The following is a 17,315-nucleotide window of genomic DNA, read 5'->3' as shown; positions in this document are numbered from 1 at the left end:
ATTGCTTCAATGGATTCTTCAAAATAACTCACTATTTGAAAAGTATTCCAGGTTGCATGCTTATAATGATAGCATTGCAATTTAGTAATTGATCTTAATAATTTTTTTATATTCTTGTTCAAATTATATATTTTTTTTACAATTCTTTGACAACTTTTAACCTTTTTCCGATATTCTAAGTTATAACTTATAATATTATAAAAAAACAAACTAAAATGATAAAAATAGATGTCCTATACAATGCAAACATCTGTATTTCTCTAATAATCAAAACTCTTCAATGCAAATGTCAACACTATCAAAAGATCATATACCACCTTAAGTACGCCTGCAATTACGAAACTAATCCATTGTGCATCTTTACCAGCTAAATACCCTGTGATAGATGGGCCAAAGATTTGCGAATTTGTTCTCACAACATTAGTCCAGCCCATGACAGCCGTGCGCTCTGAGGGTTTAACCACCATTGAAAGAAAAGCCTGTCTAGGAGCAATGTTCATATGTGATGTACAGGAACGGAAAATAAAAATGGCAAATGTGACTATAAAAGTCGATGGCAAAGGTATAAATCCAAGAAGAAGTGATGACGGAAGATGGGTTAATGACATGGTCAGAACTGGACCGAGTCTTTTAGCAATCGAAGAACTCACAAGCATGGTGAAAGCTGAAATAATTCCGGTCGAAAAAAAAGTCGATCCAAGAACTTCTGGACTAAGAGAAAATTTCTTTGATATATAGTATGACATCCAGGTTCGCTGCACAAGTGAAGATGCAAAAGAGTCCAGAGCAAAAAGAAGTGAGAGCTTAATCACTATAGCAGTCGACTCAGAAGAAAGGTTGGGTAAAAGAGAAAACTTTTTGCTTGGAAATGAGGTTTCTGATTGTGGTATTTCTTCGTTAAGCAATGGCAAAGTTTCTCTAGCGTTTTGAGATTCTTCCTGCTTGAGTGTTAAATATTCTTCTGTTTCAATGTTGTTTGAAAGCAACAGAGAAAACACAAGTTTAAGGGCACCGCAAAACGCAAAAAGAACAAAAATTAGTTTGTAGGCGCTCAGTAAAGATAAGTCCAAATGACTAGACGTAAGATAATTAACGAATGCACCACTAGAAAAGTTTCCAAATGCTGTAGCCAAGGTGGCTGAAAAAGAATACCAAGCGTAAATCTCGTTGCGATGTTCCTTTGGTACTAGATGTGCAAGTGTTGACTCTTCAATGGCCTTGAAAGGTCCAATATCAGCCCCAGAAGGAGAAATAACTCCAAGAATTGCAGCTAATAATAGTACATAAAAATTGTTGGATACAGCAAAAATTATTCCAGGAACCGCCATTAGCAATGCACCAAAAATAAGAACTCTGCGGCGCCCCAAGCGGTCAGCATTCATAGTTAAGAAATAAGAAATAACAACATCACCGACAAGTGTACAACTCATAAAGGCTCCTGTAAGATGTGTAGGGTATCCATGTGAATGAAAAAATTGGACTAGGAAAATAGACGATTGTCCAAAAGCTATCATTCTGACAACTTTGATTAGGATCAACAGCTTCACGTCACGCGAAGCGCGTACCAAAGAATGAACACCAAATTCACGGCTGATGTGAGAAAAAATTTTGAATGTCATTGGCAAAGAAAGAATTTGCTTATTATAATAGATTGAAAAAATTCTTATATATGAAGCAAGGCAAAATGGATTCTTTTATATTAATAAAAATATAATATTTTTAGCTGAGAAATTTGAATTTATTGATTGCAAATTAATTAATTGTATGATGCAAATATATTTAGAGATGCCCAAAACCCAAGCGTTGACAGATTCACTTCAAAACAAAAACTGGCCAACCTCCCTCCATAAAATATACAGAATCAAAATCAAAATCAATTTCCTAAATGTGACTAATTTATGGTTTATCTGCTGTTAGATAGAATCTTGGTTTTGGTAGAATTTAACATGCCAAGATGGATCAATAAAATGAACAGTGATAGTAGATAAAGAAATTTATGAATGGTTCGGACTCCATAAAAAAAAAAGCCATGCATAGGAGTTCCGACGTGTATCACCATAACCACCTTAAAAAATAGGCCCGACATCCGAACTGCAAAAGACCCGAAATTTCCAAATCTTATCACAAAAAAAACCAATTGCTAACATTGATTTTATTTTCTTTTGATGATAAAAACTTTCAACACCTCCCAACATCCTTATCAAACTGTTCAATAACCGAAAAATGAAAATGGCCAACTATTTTTGCCTGTTTTAATATTAAAATTTTATTTAATTGATCTCATGAAACAAAGCTGACTTCTAAATTTTGAAGCTAAAAAGAAGCTTTCGAAAAAATTTCACCGGTAGGGCTTGAATAGTCTTTGAAAATGAGCTACTATATTGAAAAAAAATCTTTTTATTTTTCATTCTTTTTTCTATCAAGTTTCTGCTTAGTATTATTCTTTAGAAGATTGAAAATATAATCCATAAATGGATTGTATATGGATTTCTGTTTAACGCTGTTAGCAACGGTATGATCATTTTTTTTATAATCAAATAACGCGACAATTTTATTTTCTATTATGAGAAAGAAAAAAAGACTTTAACTTTTAATAACACCTTCTAAATTGTTAATAGATATCATATTGTTTATTCTTAATCCTTTATCTAACAAAATGTTAACGGAAATAAGATCATAAAGTATTTCATGTTCGTTTTTCTGAGACTCGCAAAAATTCAGTAATATCATTAACGAAGACATTGCCAAAGAATAATTTATTGAAAATAATTTCAAATTTTTATGAAATTCCATCACTTTATATAATTTTTTATTTATTTTTTATTTTTTTCAAATTGTCGTGAGCATTGTTTTCAGATGTCCTGCATTAAACAAGTTTCTTAGAGTTTGGACCTAGACACATTAAACCAGTAAATCGCCGCAGCCAAAAGTCCAGTGGCCACAGGAGGACCAAGCCATTCAGCATAATTGACTATGATATTAGGACGAACTTTATTGATAAGTGCATCAATCTGATCATATAGCTCTTCCAAAGTGCCATTATTATCAATGACGTGTTGTGCACGGGCCTCCTTTTCTGACATGCTCATCTGTGATGCAATGCGCTTTCGAGCATCATCTTCTGAAAGATGTGGATCTCGAGCAAGTAATCGTGTAAGCTGGGTATCTTCCGCGCATGATACAACAACAGATGAAGAGCAAAATCGGTCAAGTTTAGATTCGTAAAGAAGAGGAACATCAAGAACCACAATGTCGCAGCCGCGCATATAAGCCAGTGCCACCTGGCGCAACATTTCCCGACGAACAGCTGGGTGAACGACCGAATTAAGAAACTGACGGTTAGGCTCGTTGCCAAAAACTAAACGACCGAGAGCGGGACGGTCAAGACCTTTGCCATCTGGGAGAGTCACACTGGCTCCAAAGTGGTTTATAATAGCCTTGTAAGCTGGGGTCCCAGGCTCAACGACCTGGCGCGCAATCACATCGGCATCGACAATGGTGAGTTTGTGATGTTCGCGCAGACGCTTAGAAACTGTAGATTTTCCTGTGGCGATACCGCCTGTAAGACCGAGGATAATCATGGTGGTTGTGCGGAGAAGATATGGTTTTTGGAAGAAACCTTTTTTGCGGGGTGTAATTTCTTTAATATCGGCTGAAATAATTTAGCTTTTTCTTACAAACCACCACAAAAATTTTAAGCACATTTGCAAATGGCTGGCCCTAGAATTCGTGAGTTTTATTAAAAACAACAGCATTTGATTTAAATTAACATCTTGTAGATATCCTCGGCGCTGGAAATATTGGTTCGCTAGTCGCTACGTCGCTTGCAGCGACTCCTGGAAAAACATGCCAACCACTCGTTAATTTAATTTTGCGATCACCAGAACGCGTGCGGGACTATGAGCGCCAGGGTGGTGCGCTGACGATCTATCGTACCGTGGCAGGTGTTCCCGTGGAAATCAGTCGTCAAATTCCTGCTGTTGATCCAAACTCACTTGTTCGACGATACCAGGCATCCTTGGGTCAATCAAATAAAAACAAAAGCAAACCTGATAACAGTACGCTCGACAATCTGGTAGTCAGTGTGAAGACCCATCAAACAGTATCAGCATTAGGCCCACTTATTCCTGCCATCACACCGTCAACGGCGATTCTGCTGCTACAAAATGGCATGGGTTCCTATGAGTCTTTATGCCGGACATACTGGCCTGACCCTGCGCTGCGGCCACAGTTTTATGTAGCCATTACAACCCATGGAGTAAACTCTGTTGGGGCCCCACATCAACAGCACCTCTCTAACTTTTCGTTTACCCACGCAAGTCCTGGATACATAACCATAGCACGGGTGCCTTCCAATCCACAACTGGCTGAAACATCAGATGAGGCACTTGAGAAACAACAAGAAGAAGATGCAAGCCGACAGTCGCCGCTTGTGAAAGCTTTGGAGCATGCACCAGGACTTAAAGCTCGCTACGTACCTTACCCAGAATTTTTGGTTACACAGGTTGATAAGCTGGTTGCAAATGCAGTGATTAACCCGCTAACTGCACTTTACGAGTGTTACAATGGCGAACTTTCAGCACTTTCAAGTCTTGATAGTCTTGTTTACGGTTTAAGCCGCGAGTGCGCAGATGTTTTCTGTGCCGAATATCGTGACATTATTCCAGCGGCCGAGCTGCATGCTAGTTTCAACGTCGCACGCTTTGCTGATCTTGTGTCTAGCGTCATCAAAGCTACAGCTGAAAACCGATCCAGTATGCTTCAAGATGTACTGGCCCTTCGAGACACAGAAATTGATGATATCTGTGGCCATGTTGTACGTCTCGGATATAAGCATGGTAAGGGTGTGTTGCACCACAAGATGATGTTAGACCTGGTCAAGTCCAAGGTATCTTTGGGCCGTGATAGAGCCAAACGTTCAGCTCCAATTGTAAATATTTAAAAATGACAGAAAAAAAACAGCATAATGATTATATTAAGAATATAAATAACCGTTTTCATTAAGAACTATTTATTGTTAGTTGATATACCTATCGATTCTACCGAAAAATACTATATCCAGCCCTAGCCCTGATGGGAATCTTGAGTTTTTGGTGTGCTTGGCCCATATCTATATTTTTTTTTCTAAAATTTGCCATACATGAAAAAAATGTGGCAAGGCCCTAACCCATTTCTTTAAAAAAAAAAGTGAAAACAGCGATTAAGGAAACCCAACTAGCTTTAGTCATGAGTTTAGTCTACATAATAATATATCTAAACTAAGAAGAAAAGACCGAATAATTTACTATTGAACAACGTTGTTCAAATCTTAAAAAAACTCATATGAGAAAAGCCATACAAATCTATTTCTTTTGCCAAAATTAATTGCCCAAATAAGTATTTACCGTGATATATATTATATTATTGTATCTTCACCTTAACATACACTAGGCCTTAGTGTATGATTAAAAGCCAATATGCTTTTTATTCTTTTAATTTAGGTTGATAATAAAAATCTTTTAAACCGATATTTGAAGTTGATACCAATAACATGATGATTCCGTTTTTCCAAAGCGGGGTAGTTTTCATCTTCAAATTGCGCAACATCTTTAACGAAATAAATTTAAGACGCTTCAAATTTCACATATCTATAAGATTTTGGATACCCATCTTTATCTATACAAAAATGAGCTTTGAAAATAATATAAAATATTAAGTTCATATATTCATTCAAAAGCTCTTTTCATGAACTATTGATTGGAAATTTAAGATTTATCAGGGGAATTTAAAAAAAAGCAAGTATAATTCAGTGAATTTGAATATGGGCAAGGAAATCTGAATACTATGTCCTAACTATTTTTTTTTTCTTTTTAAAGTAAAAGCAAGCAAGAAAGCCATTGTTTTCCCAACACAAGTTATGTTTTAATATAAAAAATTGGATATAAATTAAACGCTTCCCCATTACTTTTCAATTTTTTTTCTTTCTTCTTACAACACACTTTTGCACTTATTTAAATACCCATTTTCTCAACATGCGCTTATAATTCATATCTACCTTTATTTTAAGATACCCAAACCTTATACATATTGTTTATAAATCTTCTCTCTATTCTCAAAACCAACTTTTCCCATACTCCTATTTAACCTAACGACCGCCAACATATTCTAGTTATACCTAACTGATTCTTTTACCTAGGAGACTGACACTCCCTCAGTATTAGGATCTCAGTGGTATGGTTGCTGGGGTTGGGCAACTATCTAATTAATGAAACCTTTTTGATTCTTCTACTTGGGAGCCTGGAAACCTCTTTAGTATTATTATGTGATTGGTTAAATTAATATGATTAAGTTGCTTTGACTGGTCAAGCCTATCTAATTCTTTTACCTGGGAGACTGACACTCTGTTAGTATTAGGATCTTACTATTAGCTTGTGGAGAATTTTTTCTCAATCCATACTGATATATTTTCTTTTACCTAACTCTCGATCCATGATGATATTGTGATTGAGTCAAGCTTCAGTACATGATGACCTTATTGCTCAAATCTTGACCCAAGTGTTATATCTTCCTCCAAGTTGGTGTCTATTCAGTCAGCAAAGTCTTTACTAATTATTATGTTTTTATTGATGGCTTATTCCCCCATTGTTTTAAAGCTATGACACTTATTGGTGTTGAATCAACCCTTTTTTCAATGATACCTCACTTATCCTTTCTTGGATTCAAGAAGTCTTTTCTGCACATACACCAATTCCAAGCCCTAATCCTAATTGATGTCTATTCATATGATCCAAGTTCCGGTTAACTTTGATAACTTTGATGTTGACCCATACCCTTTCTAATGATGTTGACATGCTTTCTCAGATCTAGTATACCTTTGCTGTATATACACTGCTCTAAGTTTCAATCCAAACTTAGGCCTACGCAGTTGGTATGAAGCTTTGATCAACAATACATTCTTTATTTATAACCAGAGTTCTTATTTAAGATATTTTCACAGTACAAGCACTACTCAAAGTTTTGATTCAATTTGATGATTTTTTTGGCTGGCTCAAGTTTTCATTAACGTTGGGGTCCTTGTTGGTTATTGATCTTTTATCCATTCTCCTCAGATCAGAAATGCTTTTTTCAGTTCAGAAACCAGTTCAGGAACCAGTTAAAGCCCCAGTTGAAGTTGATGTCTATGCTGTTGATCTAAGTACCAGTCAACTATGGCGTCTTTGTTTAATGACGCTCTTTCCCAATATATGATATCTAAGTAGGTTTAGGTCTGAAATGTTTTTTAGTTGATGGCGCATGTCCCCATTTTTTTTAATTTTTTCGTGGATGATTTGAGCATTTGTCTATGACGCATTGTCTATGATTGCTTTAGTCCAAAATTTCTTCTTTGATCTAAGTTGATGCCTATGTAATTGGGTGATTAGTAGATGACGTTTTATTTGGATTTGATTGGAGTGAAGGGCCAGGGAGTCTAATATTTTCAAGTGTTTATGGATACTAGTGATGGGACTTAGCACTCAGTGGGTTCAGAGACTTATGAGGGGAAAAAATAGAAGAAAAAGTTGAACGACTCAAAATGTGAATTGTATTTGCGAGTCGTTTATTAAATTTGCCAGGTGCGTTTAAGTTCAACTCTTAAACTAAATTTCAACATAATAATCACCACCTTTGAACTCCAGATTTCTAAGTTGTTTTTTCCTAGATATTATTCACCAGCCTAAACGTCTATCTAAACAAAAAACCTTTTCTGCAATAATAAATATGCTTCAAACTCCTTTTACTTGGAAACTGAGTTCGACAGCATCAAGAATGGCCAGCCATCCAGTGAAGAGCTGGCAGCAGAGAGACTTTGTATCATCTGCATCATCCTCGTCTTCATCATCGTCGGAGAGGAACTCCTTTTGAGCCTCTAATTGATCTTTGCGATCGGAAATAGCTTCACTTACAATTTTGCGTACTTCTGCCTCATAGCGAGATTCATCGCTTAGACCCATAGCAAGTTGTTCCACTAGACGAGCATTTCCAGGATATGCTAATGCAACGGCTGCAACAGTTGTTCGGAAAGATATATGTGGCTCAGAAGCAGCAAGTGTATATTCACCGTTATATCCAAGACTCTCTAAGAGATCTCGGACAACATGGGAGCCGGTTTTTTGTATATTATCAAATGCTGATCCGGGCCGAGTCGACAAAGATAAATGTGCCTGGGGTTTCTTTAATTCTATATCATCATCATCTTCTTCTCGTTGAAGCTCGGGTAGAGCTGGTGTAAGATCAACTGAATCATGTGGGTTTCCATCAAGCACGAAACCGTATTCTCGCAGCAAAAAGGCGTTTGGGTGGTGCCCATATGTGATACACACTTCATCTCCAGGCCCATACTCCACCCCAGGTCCCGAGTAAATTGTCATACCACGCAGCCGGTCCCACCGCATACTCGAAGCACGGTGAGGCTCTGCTGTGTGGTTTAGCAGGTCAATGGCAGGGGCCAAGGTAAGGTTAGTTGACGCGTGCGGCGTCACGGCGATGTACAGACTTCTGGTATTGACGGTGAGCCATGCCCATTGGAATAAGGCCCTGGAAGGTTGTTGAATTGTTGAATCTGGAAAAGAACGACGGATTGCCCCACAAACTGTATCATAATCTGATGCTAGGGTTCGTCTTTGTAGCGTAACAGAGGCTCTCAAGTCTTTAGGGATATGCTCAGTTGGCCAACTAATGGGCATATTGGCGTAGTTTGTTGGTAGTGTACGCAGATATGCTAGCATAATTTTGTCTTTAGATTCCGATGATGATGCACGAGGGACATAAACCCGGCCATCGTCGAGTTCTAGGATTAGATCATCGGTTGTAGGTGTATTACTTCTTTGACTACTTGTACTTCTGCTACTTGTCCGGAGTCCCTCATCTTTCTTTTCCTCAAATAATGTTGTCAGGAAATAAGCTAGATGCTGATGTGCCGAGAGACCCGCACAGTCCAATGATGATCCGAGCTTTGTAGAAGAAACATTGAGCAGTGCACGCGGAGCTACGCGCAATAGATCTGTGTTTGGCGCAATGGCACGAGTTGCGCGAAAAGCCGAACCTTTCCCTGGAACATATAAGGGTTCGATGGCAGGGTGGACCCAAATGGCCGGATCAGCAGCGGCCACAAGAGCAGCAAGAGTTCGAGAGTATGCATTTCTCTCTGCTGGTGGCAGTCCGGTACTTTGGTTAGTAGTGATAGTGTCGTCTAGAGTCATAATAACAAAAAAAAATGTCCTTTCAAAAAAAAAAAAAAAAAAAAAAAAAAAATTTGTAGGGAAAGGTTTTTTTATGGACTTTCTCTTTTTCAACACTAAAAAAAACTACAAATTCCCTCTACACCATGTCGTGCTCCCTCAAAGTCTTGCCCAAACCCGGCACACCCAGCAGGCTGGTTCACCGGTGCTTTGCCGGCTCTGTGCTTCCCTATTCTCGCGGCACTGAGATCATGGATCAGACGGTTCGCCGATTTCTTGATTCCAAATTGCGTTCGGCCCCAGCGGGATCGCCAACTCCAGTTTCTACACTACTTACTTTCCAGTTTGAACCAACTTACACATTAGGTCGCCGCGACCGTGGGTCTTTTAGCGATGATTCAGGACTTGCACATCATCTATCTGATGGTGGCGCGGCGGCTGTTGTTCCCACATTTCGTGGTGGCCAAACAACGTTTCATGGACCGGGACAGCTTGTTGCTTATCCGATTCTTGACCTGCGTGCTTTTTCTTCTACCACAGATGCCGCTGGACTGCCTGTCCGGTGCTATGTAGAGCTTCTTGAGCGCACCATTATTTCTACTTTGCGCCGTCATTACGGCTTGAGTGCCATGACGACTGAAAATACTGGCGTTTGGGTTGATCCAGATCATAAGATTTGTGCACTCGGAATCCATGTGCGCCGACATATAACATCTCATGGAATTGCCCTCAATGTGTCTACAGATACTCACCGCTGGTTTGATCGCATTGTGGCCTGTGGGTTGCCCGACAAACAAACAACGAGCATTGCACAGCAACTTAGTGCACACGAAGAGACTGGTCCTGACCTATCTGTAACCGCTGCTGCCCATTCTTTTGCCCAGGAACTTGCAGAGTCTTTTGGACTAGAGCTTGAGGAGGAATATATATAGACTAGAAACAATTTCATATATAGATTATTAAATAGAGTCCTTGGGACATTTTCCACCCCCCACATGGACGTTATTTTGGGGTAAACGTATTGAACTTACCAGTAAATTACTCTGTCACAGTCACCCCACTAATACGTGTAACAATTGGCTTGGCTTGGCTTCGACATTTCGACCTTCATCACAACTAAACCAACTAAACCAACTAAGCCAAAAAAAAAAAAAAAAAAAAAAACCAAAAATTAACAATACCATATCCAAAATGGCCTCTGCTCCGAATGCTCAGCCCTGGTATAACCGGGAACCTGCAGATCTAAAGAAACTTCTTGAGGAGACGCGGGCAAAGGAAATTGAATGGCTTCTTAAAGATACCAAAGCTCAGGTGAGAGCTACCGTGGCGTCGAACTTGCGCGAATGTAGGGACGCTCTTGCAGCTTCTCCGTCCCCCAGTGATATAAACGGCAGTGAGAATAACACAGATAAACGTGAATTTAGATTGGTAGTGTCGAGTGGGCGCACAGATTTGGTTAAGGGTGTGTTGGTGCGGGTGGGGACCCAGCTTGTGGACTTTGACATCAAAGTGAAGCTGCTTGCCGCCGGGACGCACGGCGTGACAATTGGAGGTAGCCCGGTGCATACCCCAGTTGGGAACGGACCACAGACTACATCTTCATCTGCATCATCGGTACATAGTCACCGTGACACAGGTCCTGGATCAACAGCAGTCACTGGATGCATAACAGGACCAGTGCCTTCTGCGTTTGGGAGCTACAAACCGAGTGGGCCCGAGTCGCCATATCACCCGTTCGAACTAGTAATGGCTAATGCTACGAACCGACGAGCTGCTGTTGAGCGCTTATTGCAGCAACAGAAGCAACAACATCAGAGTGTGCATAATTCCCATAAGCATTTACCACAGCAAGCACTGCTAGCGCACTCAGTACAGACTCCGGATGCTCCACCATTGCCGCTGTACCAGCTGGTTGACACTGTAAATTATCTTGGTGAGGCCGTGACACTTGCAGATGATGGTGATTCAGCTTACACAAATCCTAAAGTGGCTTCTGACACACTTGGACGATTATCGAATCTTGTACGTACAGCACTGGATTGTCTGCGGGGTCCACCTCCACTCTTTTTCTTTCATGGAGATTTGAGTGGTGCACAAACTCCTACTAGCCCTGAAAAGTTGACACCAGTAACTTCAGCTCAATCAATAACTTTGCATCAGCATGACGATTTGGTAAACACTATGTATGCGACCCCGGAGTCTTATCTCATGCGACATTTACCGGAAAATACAGTGGTGAGTTTCTACGTGTCAGAGGGAAACGTGGTGACAGAGGTTCGTGTGTTTGATAATCCCGACTTGCACAATGTGAGTTCGAACAATAGCTCACTTGATCTATCGTCTGTTTTTAGTTTGTTTCGCCGCGGGCAGCAGAACCAGCACGCACATGTGCATACTAATCAGCACGAATCTGGAGCAGGTGGATCGGCTCTTCTGCGTGTACCCTCTGCGGCACATCTTCACAGCGGGTCTTCAGGTAATTTAATGCACCAAAATGTGCATAGAGGTAATACTGGAAACAGTGGTGGAGATAGTAATAGTGATCCTGGAACCCCTGGAGAAAGCTTAATTCGGGACTTTGTACGGGTAGAGTCTCCTGATCCAAGCTTGATTTCGTCAGGAGCCAAGTTACGTGCTTTACTTTCTCATATTGATGTTTTAAAGCGGCGCTTGGATCTTATCGGATAGTTATAAAAAATAAAAATAAAAATAAAAATAAAAATAAAAATAAAAATAAATCTAATAAATTTAAAATAGTTCCTTCTTTTACTTTTGGCGGCCAGCCAGCTGGTGTTGCCATTTTGTATACTTGAGACGGTCGCGTTGTCTTTGTAATTTGAGAATTTCATCAATCTGATCTTTTGAAGCTAAGGGCTCATTAACAGAAGAACTGGCTAACTTTGACAAGGGTTCCGGACCTGCCGGGCCTGTTTGACCGCTACGCATTTGCATTAGCCGGACTTCTTGAAGATTGCCTTTAGAAATGAGTTCGCGTTCTTTGCGCTCAAGTCTCTCTATTTCTAAATCTGCCTTGCGTAATAGTGCTGTGATTGTAGGATCTATAGCAGCAGCGAGGTCTGTATGAGCTTGAGCGACCTCAGCATTGGAGAGAATATCAAAGACTTGGTCTGTACGTAAAACTGTTTTGAGTCGAGTGAAGTCACTACACACTGGTGTCAGAGCTTGTGATCCAGACCGAAGCTGTGAGTGGTTAGCAAATAGTAAATAATAATAAGAAAGCTAATCATACCGAAGAAACTGCAGACGAGAGATTGGCAATGCAGCTATCCAGTGTATCCATGAGTGTTTTTTTTTTATGTGATGTGGTTTATTATTATTATTGTTATTATTATTAACAAAAATGGTTTGATTTATTAAATTAAATTAAATGCAAAAGGGTGTTTTTTTTTATTTATTTATTTATTTACTTTTATATACAGAAGAGGAAAACAGCCCATATACCAGCACAGGTGCTCGTTAACCACGTACCCAAAATGATTTCAAAACATTAACCGAAGAGATTGCAAAAAAGCCAGCATATTCTGTTACAGAGCTTGTAGCAGTGCTAGCGTCGTTCAATTCCTGAAGTCGTCGGTCAACAAACTCAATGGTGTCTCTAAACTCGGAGGACTTGTCCTGGGACATAACAAGCTCAGCAGCAACGTAGAGCGCCGACAAAGATGCACGCTTTGTGTACCAGTCAAAGCTGTGCGATCGGTCACCTGTGAGATTCCAAAGATCGCTTGAAAGTTCATGCAGTTCTGTCAAAGCGGAAGGAACATGGGCAGGCTGGGTAAGAATTGCTTGGGCTTCAGCAAGATGAGAAGCAATGGGGGCATTGAGCAACAGACGTTTTTTAAGAAGATCACCGAGCTGTGGTGTGACTGGAGTAGCAGGATCAGCCTGTTGGGTCTCGACGTCAATGGAGATTTGAGCACGGGAACGAGCTAAGTGCGCAAGAACCAGATCCAGCTGGCCACTGCGCGAGCTTCCAGGGAACACACTGCGAGCAGCAGATGAGTAACCATTGTCGCGGAGGGTCTCAAGAACGGCAGTTTCAGAAAAACCAAGGGTCGGGACATGAGTATCGAGAGCGTGTTCAAGAAGCTCGCAGGCTGCAACAGGAAGTCCAAGAGCAGAGGAGATATGGTTTACAATGGGAGTAGCTGAGGCGCTAGTTGCGGCAACATGGTAGCAACGGCGAGCAGTAGGTATTCTGAAGATTTGGCGGATCATTGCAGCAAGGGATATATATATATATGGGCTCAATTGGTGATAATTATAACAAATGGGTTTTGGCAAAGTAAAAAAAAAAAAAAAAAAAAAAAAAAGTTGTGGTGGTGGTGGTGCTTAATTTTTTTTTTTAAATAATTTCTGGTTAATTTTAAATTTTTTTCGTCACCACCACCACCATCTCACTGTATTTTATTTATTTATTTTTTTCTTCCTGCCTTTTTTTTTTTTTTGTCAATGCCACCTGCCCATAGACACCCCCCACAACCTCCAATGGCAAAAAAAAAGCCCCAACTTCCACAGCCTTCGCAATCCTCAAGCACATCGTCGTCTTCGGGGTCTTCTGGTTCATCCGGATCAGTGCCATCGTCGGCTCCTCCATCGATACCTTCTTCAGCAGCCTCAAAGATCTCGTCATCTTCCTCTACAAAGTCAGCTGTGCCCCACCGCTCGCAATACTTTCTCATTCTCATTCTCGTGTCTCTCAACAATACCTTTGACCGTAAAACCCTCGTGTTACCATTCTATCCTGAAGTACTTAAACTCGGTCGCCAGACATCGCCAAAGAATGCCCCTGCTCCAGACAATGGCTACTTTGACTCACGCGTACTCTCGCGGTCTCACGCAGAGGTGTGGGCTGACAAGGACACAGGTAAGGTTTGGATCAAGGACTCTAAGTCATCAAACGGCACCTACATCAACTCAGTTCGCCTTGGAAATGAAAAGAGCGAGTCAGAGCCCCATGAGCTTAAAAAAAATGATATTTTGGAGCTTGGTATCGATATTACCAATGATGAACGTACCACGTTTGTCCACCGCAAAATCTCTGCTCGAGTCGATCGCATTGCAATGATGTCACTACAAGCCACTCCGGAAAGCCCGTACTCTGTACTTGTTCCGAATGCTCCATTTGGTTCTGGTCAATCGTTTTCCTTTCAAAATGGTGGTGGAGCATCTGGTGCTAATGGCTTTGGCTCTGGTATCCACGTTATTGGTAACGGTAGCTCCAACTCTTTAGTAAGAATGGGTGGCGGTGGTGGCCTTGGTGGCTCTGGCGCGACTCCTGCTGAAAGTTTAGATGTGACTCTTTTTGGAGAAATTGATGCTTCGCTTGAGGATCTTTCTCTCAACCATTCACGTAACCTAGTTGGTGGTGGCTTTATGAGTACAGGCGTGACCTCTACAGCAATTGTGGAGAAAATAGTCAAGAGTCTTGTCAATGAGATTCACCATGCCAAGGTTGAGTCTGCAAAAATCCGCAGTGTTTCCAAGCTGCTTGAACAAATATCTTCTAACCAGCAAGAATCCAAGACCCTTACGGACCGTCTGCCGTCGCTTGATGTTTACAAACAGCAGATTGAGGCCCTCACGTTGGACTTGGAGCAGGCCAAAACCGATATTGCCCAAAAGGATGCCGTCATTGCGGATCTGGAGCAGCGGCTGCTGGCAGCCTCTACAAGTGACCCCAGTGAAAAGGATTCCAAAAAGCTTAACAAAGATGATAGAGCTATTGACGAAAAACATTCAGATGAAGGCTCTTTAGAGGACAACTTTGAAGGTGGTAAAACAAATGTTCTAGAAGGAGGAGGGGCAGCATTAGCAGTGCCGTCTCAAGCAGGATTGACAACTACAACCACTACTACTACAACTACTACAACTACTGTGCAAGCTCTGGATTCCGAACAGCAACCCAGATCTCCGGATCTTTATGCCGATCCAATTCATCAACTTTCACCTTCTCTTGACATTTCCAACCTCAATCTAAACTCCCCCGCATTTACAAAACCAGCACATTCCCTTGCTGCAGGACCCCCAGCAATTCGTGCCGCTGGAATCAGCACGGCCTTGGGTGGTGATCCCATGGCCATGGCGGTTGACATTGACGGCCATCCATACAATGATGTTTATGTTGGTGACGATGATGATGATGATGAAGATGATGATGTTCGTGTTTCATATCCAAAGGAAAATGATGTCACAGAAATCGGTCACGTTCCACGACGTGCAGCTTCCGTCCCGTCGTTGTCACCTCCTCATAGTCCTTCAAATCCATTTACCGAAATCCGAAGCCTGCCCCAATCCCCGCGCGGTATTTTCAATGCCAGGCCAGTGTCGCCTGCGCGGCCGGTGGTTCGCTCTGTTTCGTCTAGTATGAATATGTTAGGGTCGCGTGGCTATTCTTCCAAGTACAAGTCAACACCTGCTGCATCTTCGTCATTAGCGGCAGCTGCCACTTTGAGTAATGGGCTTATTAAAAGCAAGACAATTGTGACAGTAACAGAGCCGATGGATGACGATGTGAGCACGCCTAAACGTGAGAATACAGATCATAAAATGAAGGAGCTAGCGCAACAGCTTGCAGAGGCCCGGTGTCAACTTGAAATTTACAAAAATCGGGCAGAAAGCGCTGAGAAAATGGCCATGGAGTCGTCTAAGATGATTGGTGAACTGTCGCTTAAAGAGCAGGCTTGCCCAAGGAGCTCGACGGAAAAGCCACAAGAGCAAGACGAAAAGCCAGCAGCATCTCAGGCTAGCGTTGAAGTTCAACCTCCACATCTGCCTTCTCATAATCAGATTGTGTTGCCCCCACATTTGCGTGATGTTTACAACAAATATAGCCATCAAGTTACTGCCGGTGCAATGGTGGCAGCGGGAATTTCTTTATATTATGTGATAAAATCGTTTTCATCAGGCGATTCTCATTAATTATTGTATTATTTTTTTTTAACTCAAGCAATTAAATATATATATTTTTTTTATTTTAACTAAAATAACTAAAATTCCGTATACGAGCCAAATGGACTTTTTGAAAACCAAATTTGGAGAATTTAACGTTTGCTGTCATTTGTTATTTGTTACTGTGTATATCAAAAAAAAAAAAAAAAAAAAAAAAAAGTCTCCCCACCACTTTCTTTTTTTCTTTTTTTCTTTCTTTCTCAATAAACACTAACATCAATAATGACCAATCCACTAATTTCCATGTCTTCAGCTATCAATGCAACGGCCCATGCCCTACCAAAGTATCCTGGGAATGTCCCATTAACGCCTTTCCAGCACTTGTTTTTGTTTGTTGGGTCAGGCCTTGCTGCCGTTCTCAATCCACGCCGACCCGACCTTGTTGCAGTGTTTGGTGAGGCCTCTGCAGAACCTTACACTGTGCAACGGCTTCGCGACTCAATGCTTGCTGATTCTGTTGGACGTCGAATCTTGCGCGAACGACCACGCATTACTTCAACTTCGCTAGACCTTGAACGACTGCGAGCGCTACCGAGTAACACGTTAGGCAGTGAATACGTGCGATGGTTGGATGCGGAAAATGTTTCTCCAGATACACGGGCAGCAGTACGGTATATCTCGGACCCAGAATGTGCGTACGTGATGCAGCGATACCGGGAGTGTCATGACTTTTATCATGCGGTAACAGGACTCCCTGTGGTGATGGAAGGTGAGGTTGCTGTCAAGGCTTTTGAGTTTGCCAACATGGGGATTCCAATGACTGGGTTGGCTGCGTTTTCAGAACCATTCAAGCTTAGAACTGATCAACGACAGCGTCTTCGGGACATTTATATTCCTTGGGCTTTGACAAATGGCTTAAGGGCCAAACTGTTGCTTAATGTTTATTGGGAGGAACAGCTAGAGCGCGATGCAGACGATCTACGAAAGGAATTGGGCATTGATCTGCCGCCAAATATGCGTGCTCTTCGAAAGCAGGCCAAAAAGAAGGCCAAGTCGGCATGAAGTAGTAGCACTCCTTTAATTGGGGGGTGGACTGGGTGTATATACATGTAAATATTTTAAATATTAAAAATATATAAATTTAATAAATAATAAATAATAAAAAATAAAATTCCCTGAAATTTTCTGTAATTTTTTGTAATCGTTTCC

At 41.1% G+C, this 17,315-nt stretch overlaps 9 protein-coding genes across 9 annotated transcripts; 5 read left to right on the top strand and 4 right to left on the bottom strand.

Moving 5' to 3' along the window:
- Positions 1–260: 260 nt before the first annotated feature.
- On the bottom strand, positions 261–1,619 carry SAPINGB_P000837 (uncharacterized protein; the record flags this gene model as incomplete). The annotated part of the gene is made up of 1 exon (XM_031995560.1): positions 261–1,619. The coding sequence occupies one exon, from the start codon at positions 1,617–1,619 to the stop codon at positions 261–263; it is 1,359 nt and encodes a 452-aa protein (XP_031851451.1).
- Positions 1,620–2,879: 1,260 nt separating this feature from the next.
- On the bottom strand, positions 2,880–3,581 carry SAPINGB_P000836 (uncharacterized protein; the record flags this gene model as incomplete). Its single annotated transcript, XM_031995559.1, has 1 exon — positions 2,880–3,581. One exon carries the CDS (start codon positions 3,579–3,581, stop codon positions 2,880–2,882), a length of 702 nt encoding a protein of 233 aa, XP_031851450.1.
- Positions 3,582–3,710: 129 nt separating this feature from the next.
- Positions 3,711–4,942, top strand: SAPINGB_P000835 (uncharacterized protein; the record flags this gene model as incomplete). Its single annotated transcript, XM_031995558.1, has 2 exons — positions 3,711–3,729; positions 3,780–4,942. The coding sequence occupies 2 exons, from the start codon at positions 3,711–3,713 to the stop codon at positions 4,940–4,942; spliced, it is 1,182 nt and encodes a 393-aa protein (XP_031851449.1).
- A 2,800-nt stretch (positions 4,943–7,742) lies between these two features.
- On the bottom strand, positions 7,743–9,218 carry SAPINGB_P000834 (uncharacterized protein; the record flags this gene model as incomplete). Its single annotated transcript, XM_031995557.1, has 1 exon — positions 7,743–9,218. The coding sequence occupies one exon, from the start codon at positions 9,216–9,218 to the stop codon at positions 7,743–7,745; it is 1,476 nt and encodes a 491-aa protein (XP_031851448.1).
- A 125-nt stretch (positions 9,219–9,343) lies between these two features.
- SAPINGB_P000833 (uncharacterized protein) lies at positions 9,344–10,129 on the top strand (the record flags this gene model as incomplete). Its single annotated transcript, XM_031995556.1, has 1 exon — positions 9,344–10,129. The coding sequence occupies one exon, from the start codon at positions 9,344–9,346 to the stop codon at positions 10,127–10,129; it is 786 nt and encodes a 261-aa protein (XP_031851447.1).
- A 259-nt stretch (positions 10,130–10,388) lies between these two features.
- On the top strand, positions 10,389–11,885 carry SAPINGB_P000832 (uncharacterized protein; the record flags this gene model as incomplete). Its single annotated transcript, XM_031995555.1, has 1 exon — positions 10,389–11,885. The coding sequence occupies one exon, from the start codon at positions 10,389–10,391 to the stop codon at positions 11,883–11,885; it is 1,497 nt and encodes a 498-aa protein (XP_031851446.1).
- Positions 11,886–11,963: 78 nt separating this feature from the next.
- On the bottom strand, positions 11,964–13,433 carry SAPINGB_P000831 (uncharacterized protein; the record flags this gene model as incomplete). The annotated part of the gene is made up of 2 exons (XM_031995554.1): positions 11,964–12,398; positions 12,687–13,433. 2 exons carry the CDS (start codon positions 13,431–13,433, stop codon positions 11,964–11,966), a joined length of 1,182 nt encoding a protein of 393 aa, XP_031851445.1.
- A 270-nt stretch (positions 13,434–13,703) lies between these two features.
- SAPINGB_P000830 (uncharacterized protein) lies at positions 13,704–16,136 on the top strand (the record flags this gene model as incomplete). The annotated part of the gene is made up of 1 exon (XM_031995553.1): positions 13,704–16,136. The coding sequence occupies one exon, from the start codon at positions 13,704–13,706 to the stop codon at positions 16,134–16,136; it is 2,433 nt and encodes an 810-aa protein (XP_031851444.1).
- A 252-nt stretch (positions 16,137–16,388) lies between these two features.
- On the top strand, positions 16,389–17,168 carry SAPINGB_P000829 (uncharacterized protein; the record flags this gene model as incomplete). Its single annotated transcript, XM_031995552.1, has 1 exon — positions 16,389–17,168. One exon carries the CDS (start codon positions 16,389–16,391, stop codon positions 17,166–17,168), a length of 780 nt encoding a protein of 259 aa, XP_031851443.1.
- Positions 17,169–17,315: the final 147 nt, after the last annotated feature.

The sequence above is a fragment of the Magnusiomyces paraingens genome (assembly GCF_902498895.1).
Source record: "Magnusiomyces paraingens strain CBS 517.90 genome assembly, contig: contig1, whole genome shotgun sequence".
NCBI classification, from domain to species: Eukaryota; Fungi; Ascomycota; class Dipodascomycetes; order Dipodascales; family Dipodascaceae; genus Magnusiomyces; species Magnusiomyces paraingens.
This window is presented reverse-complemented; position numbering and strand designations above follow the sequence as displayed.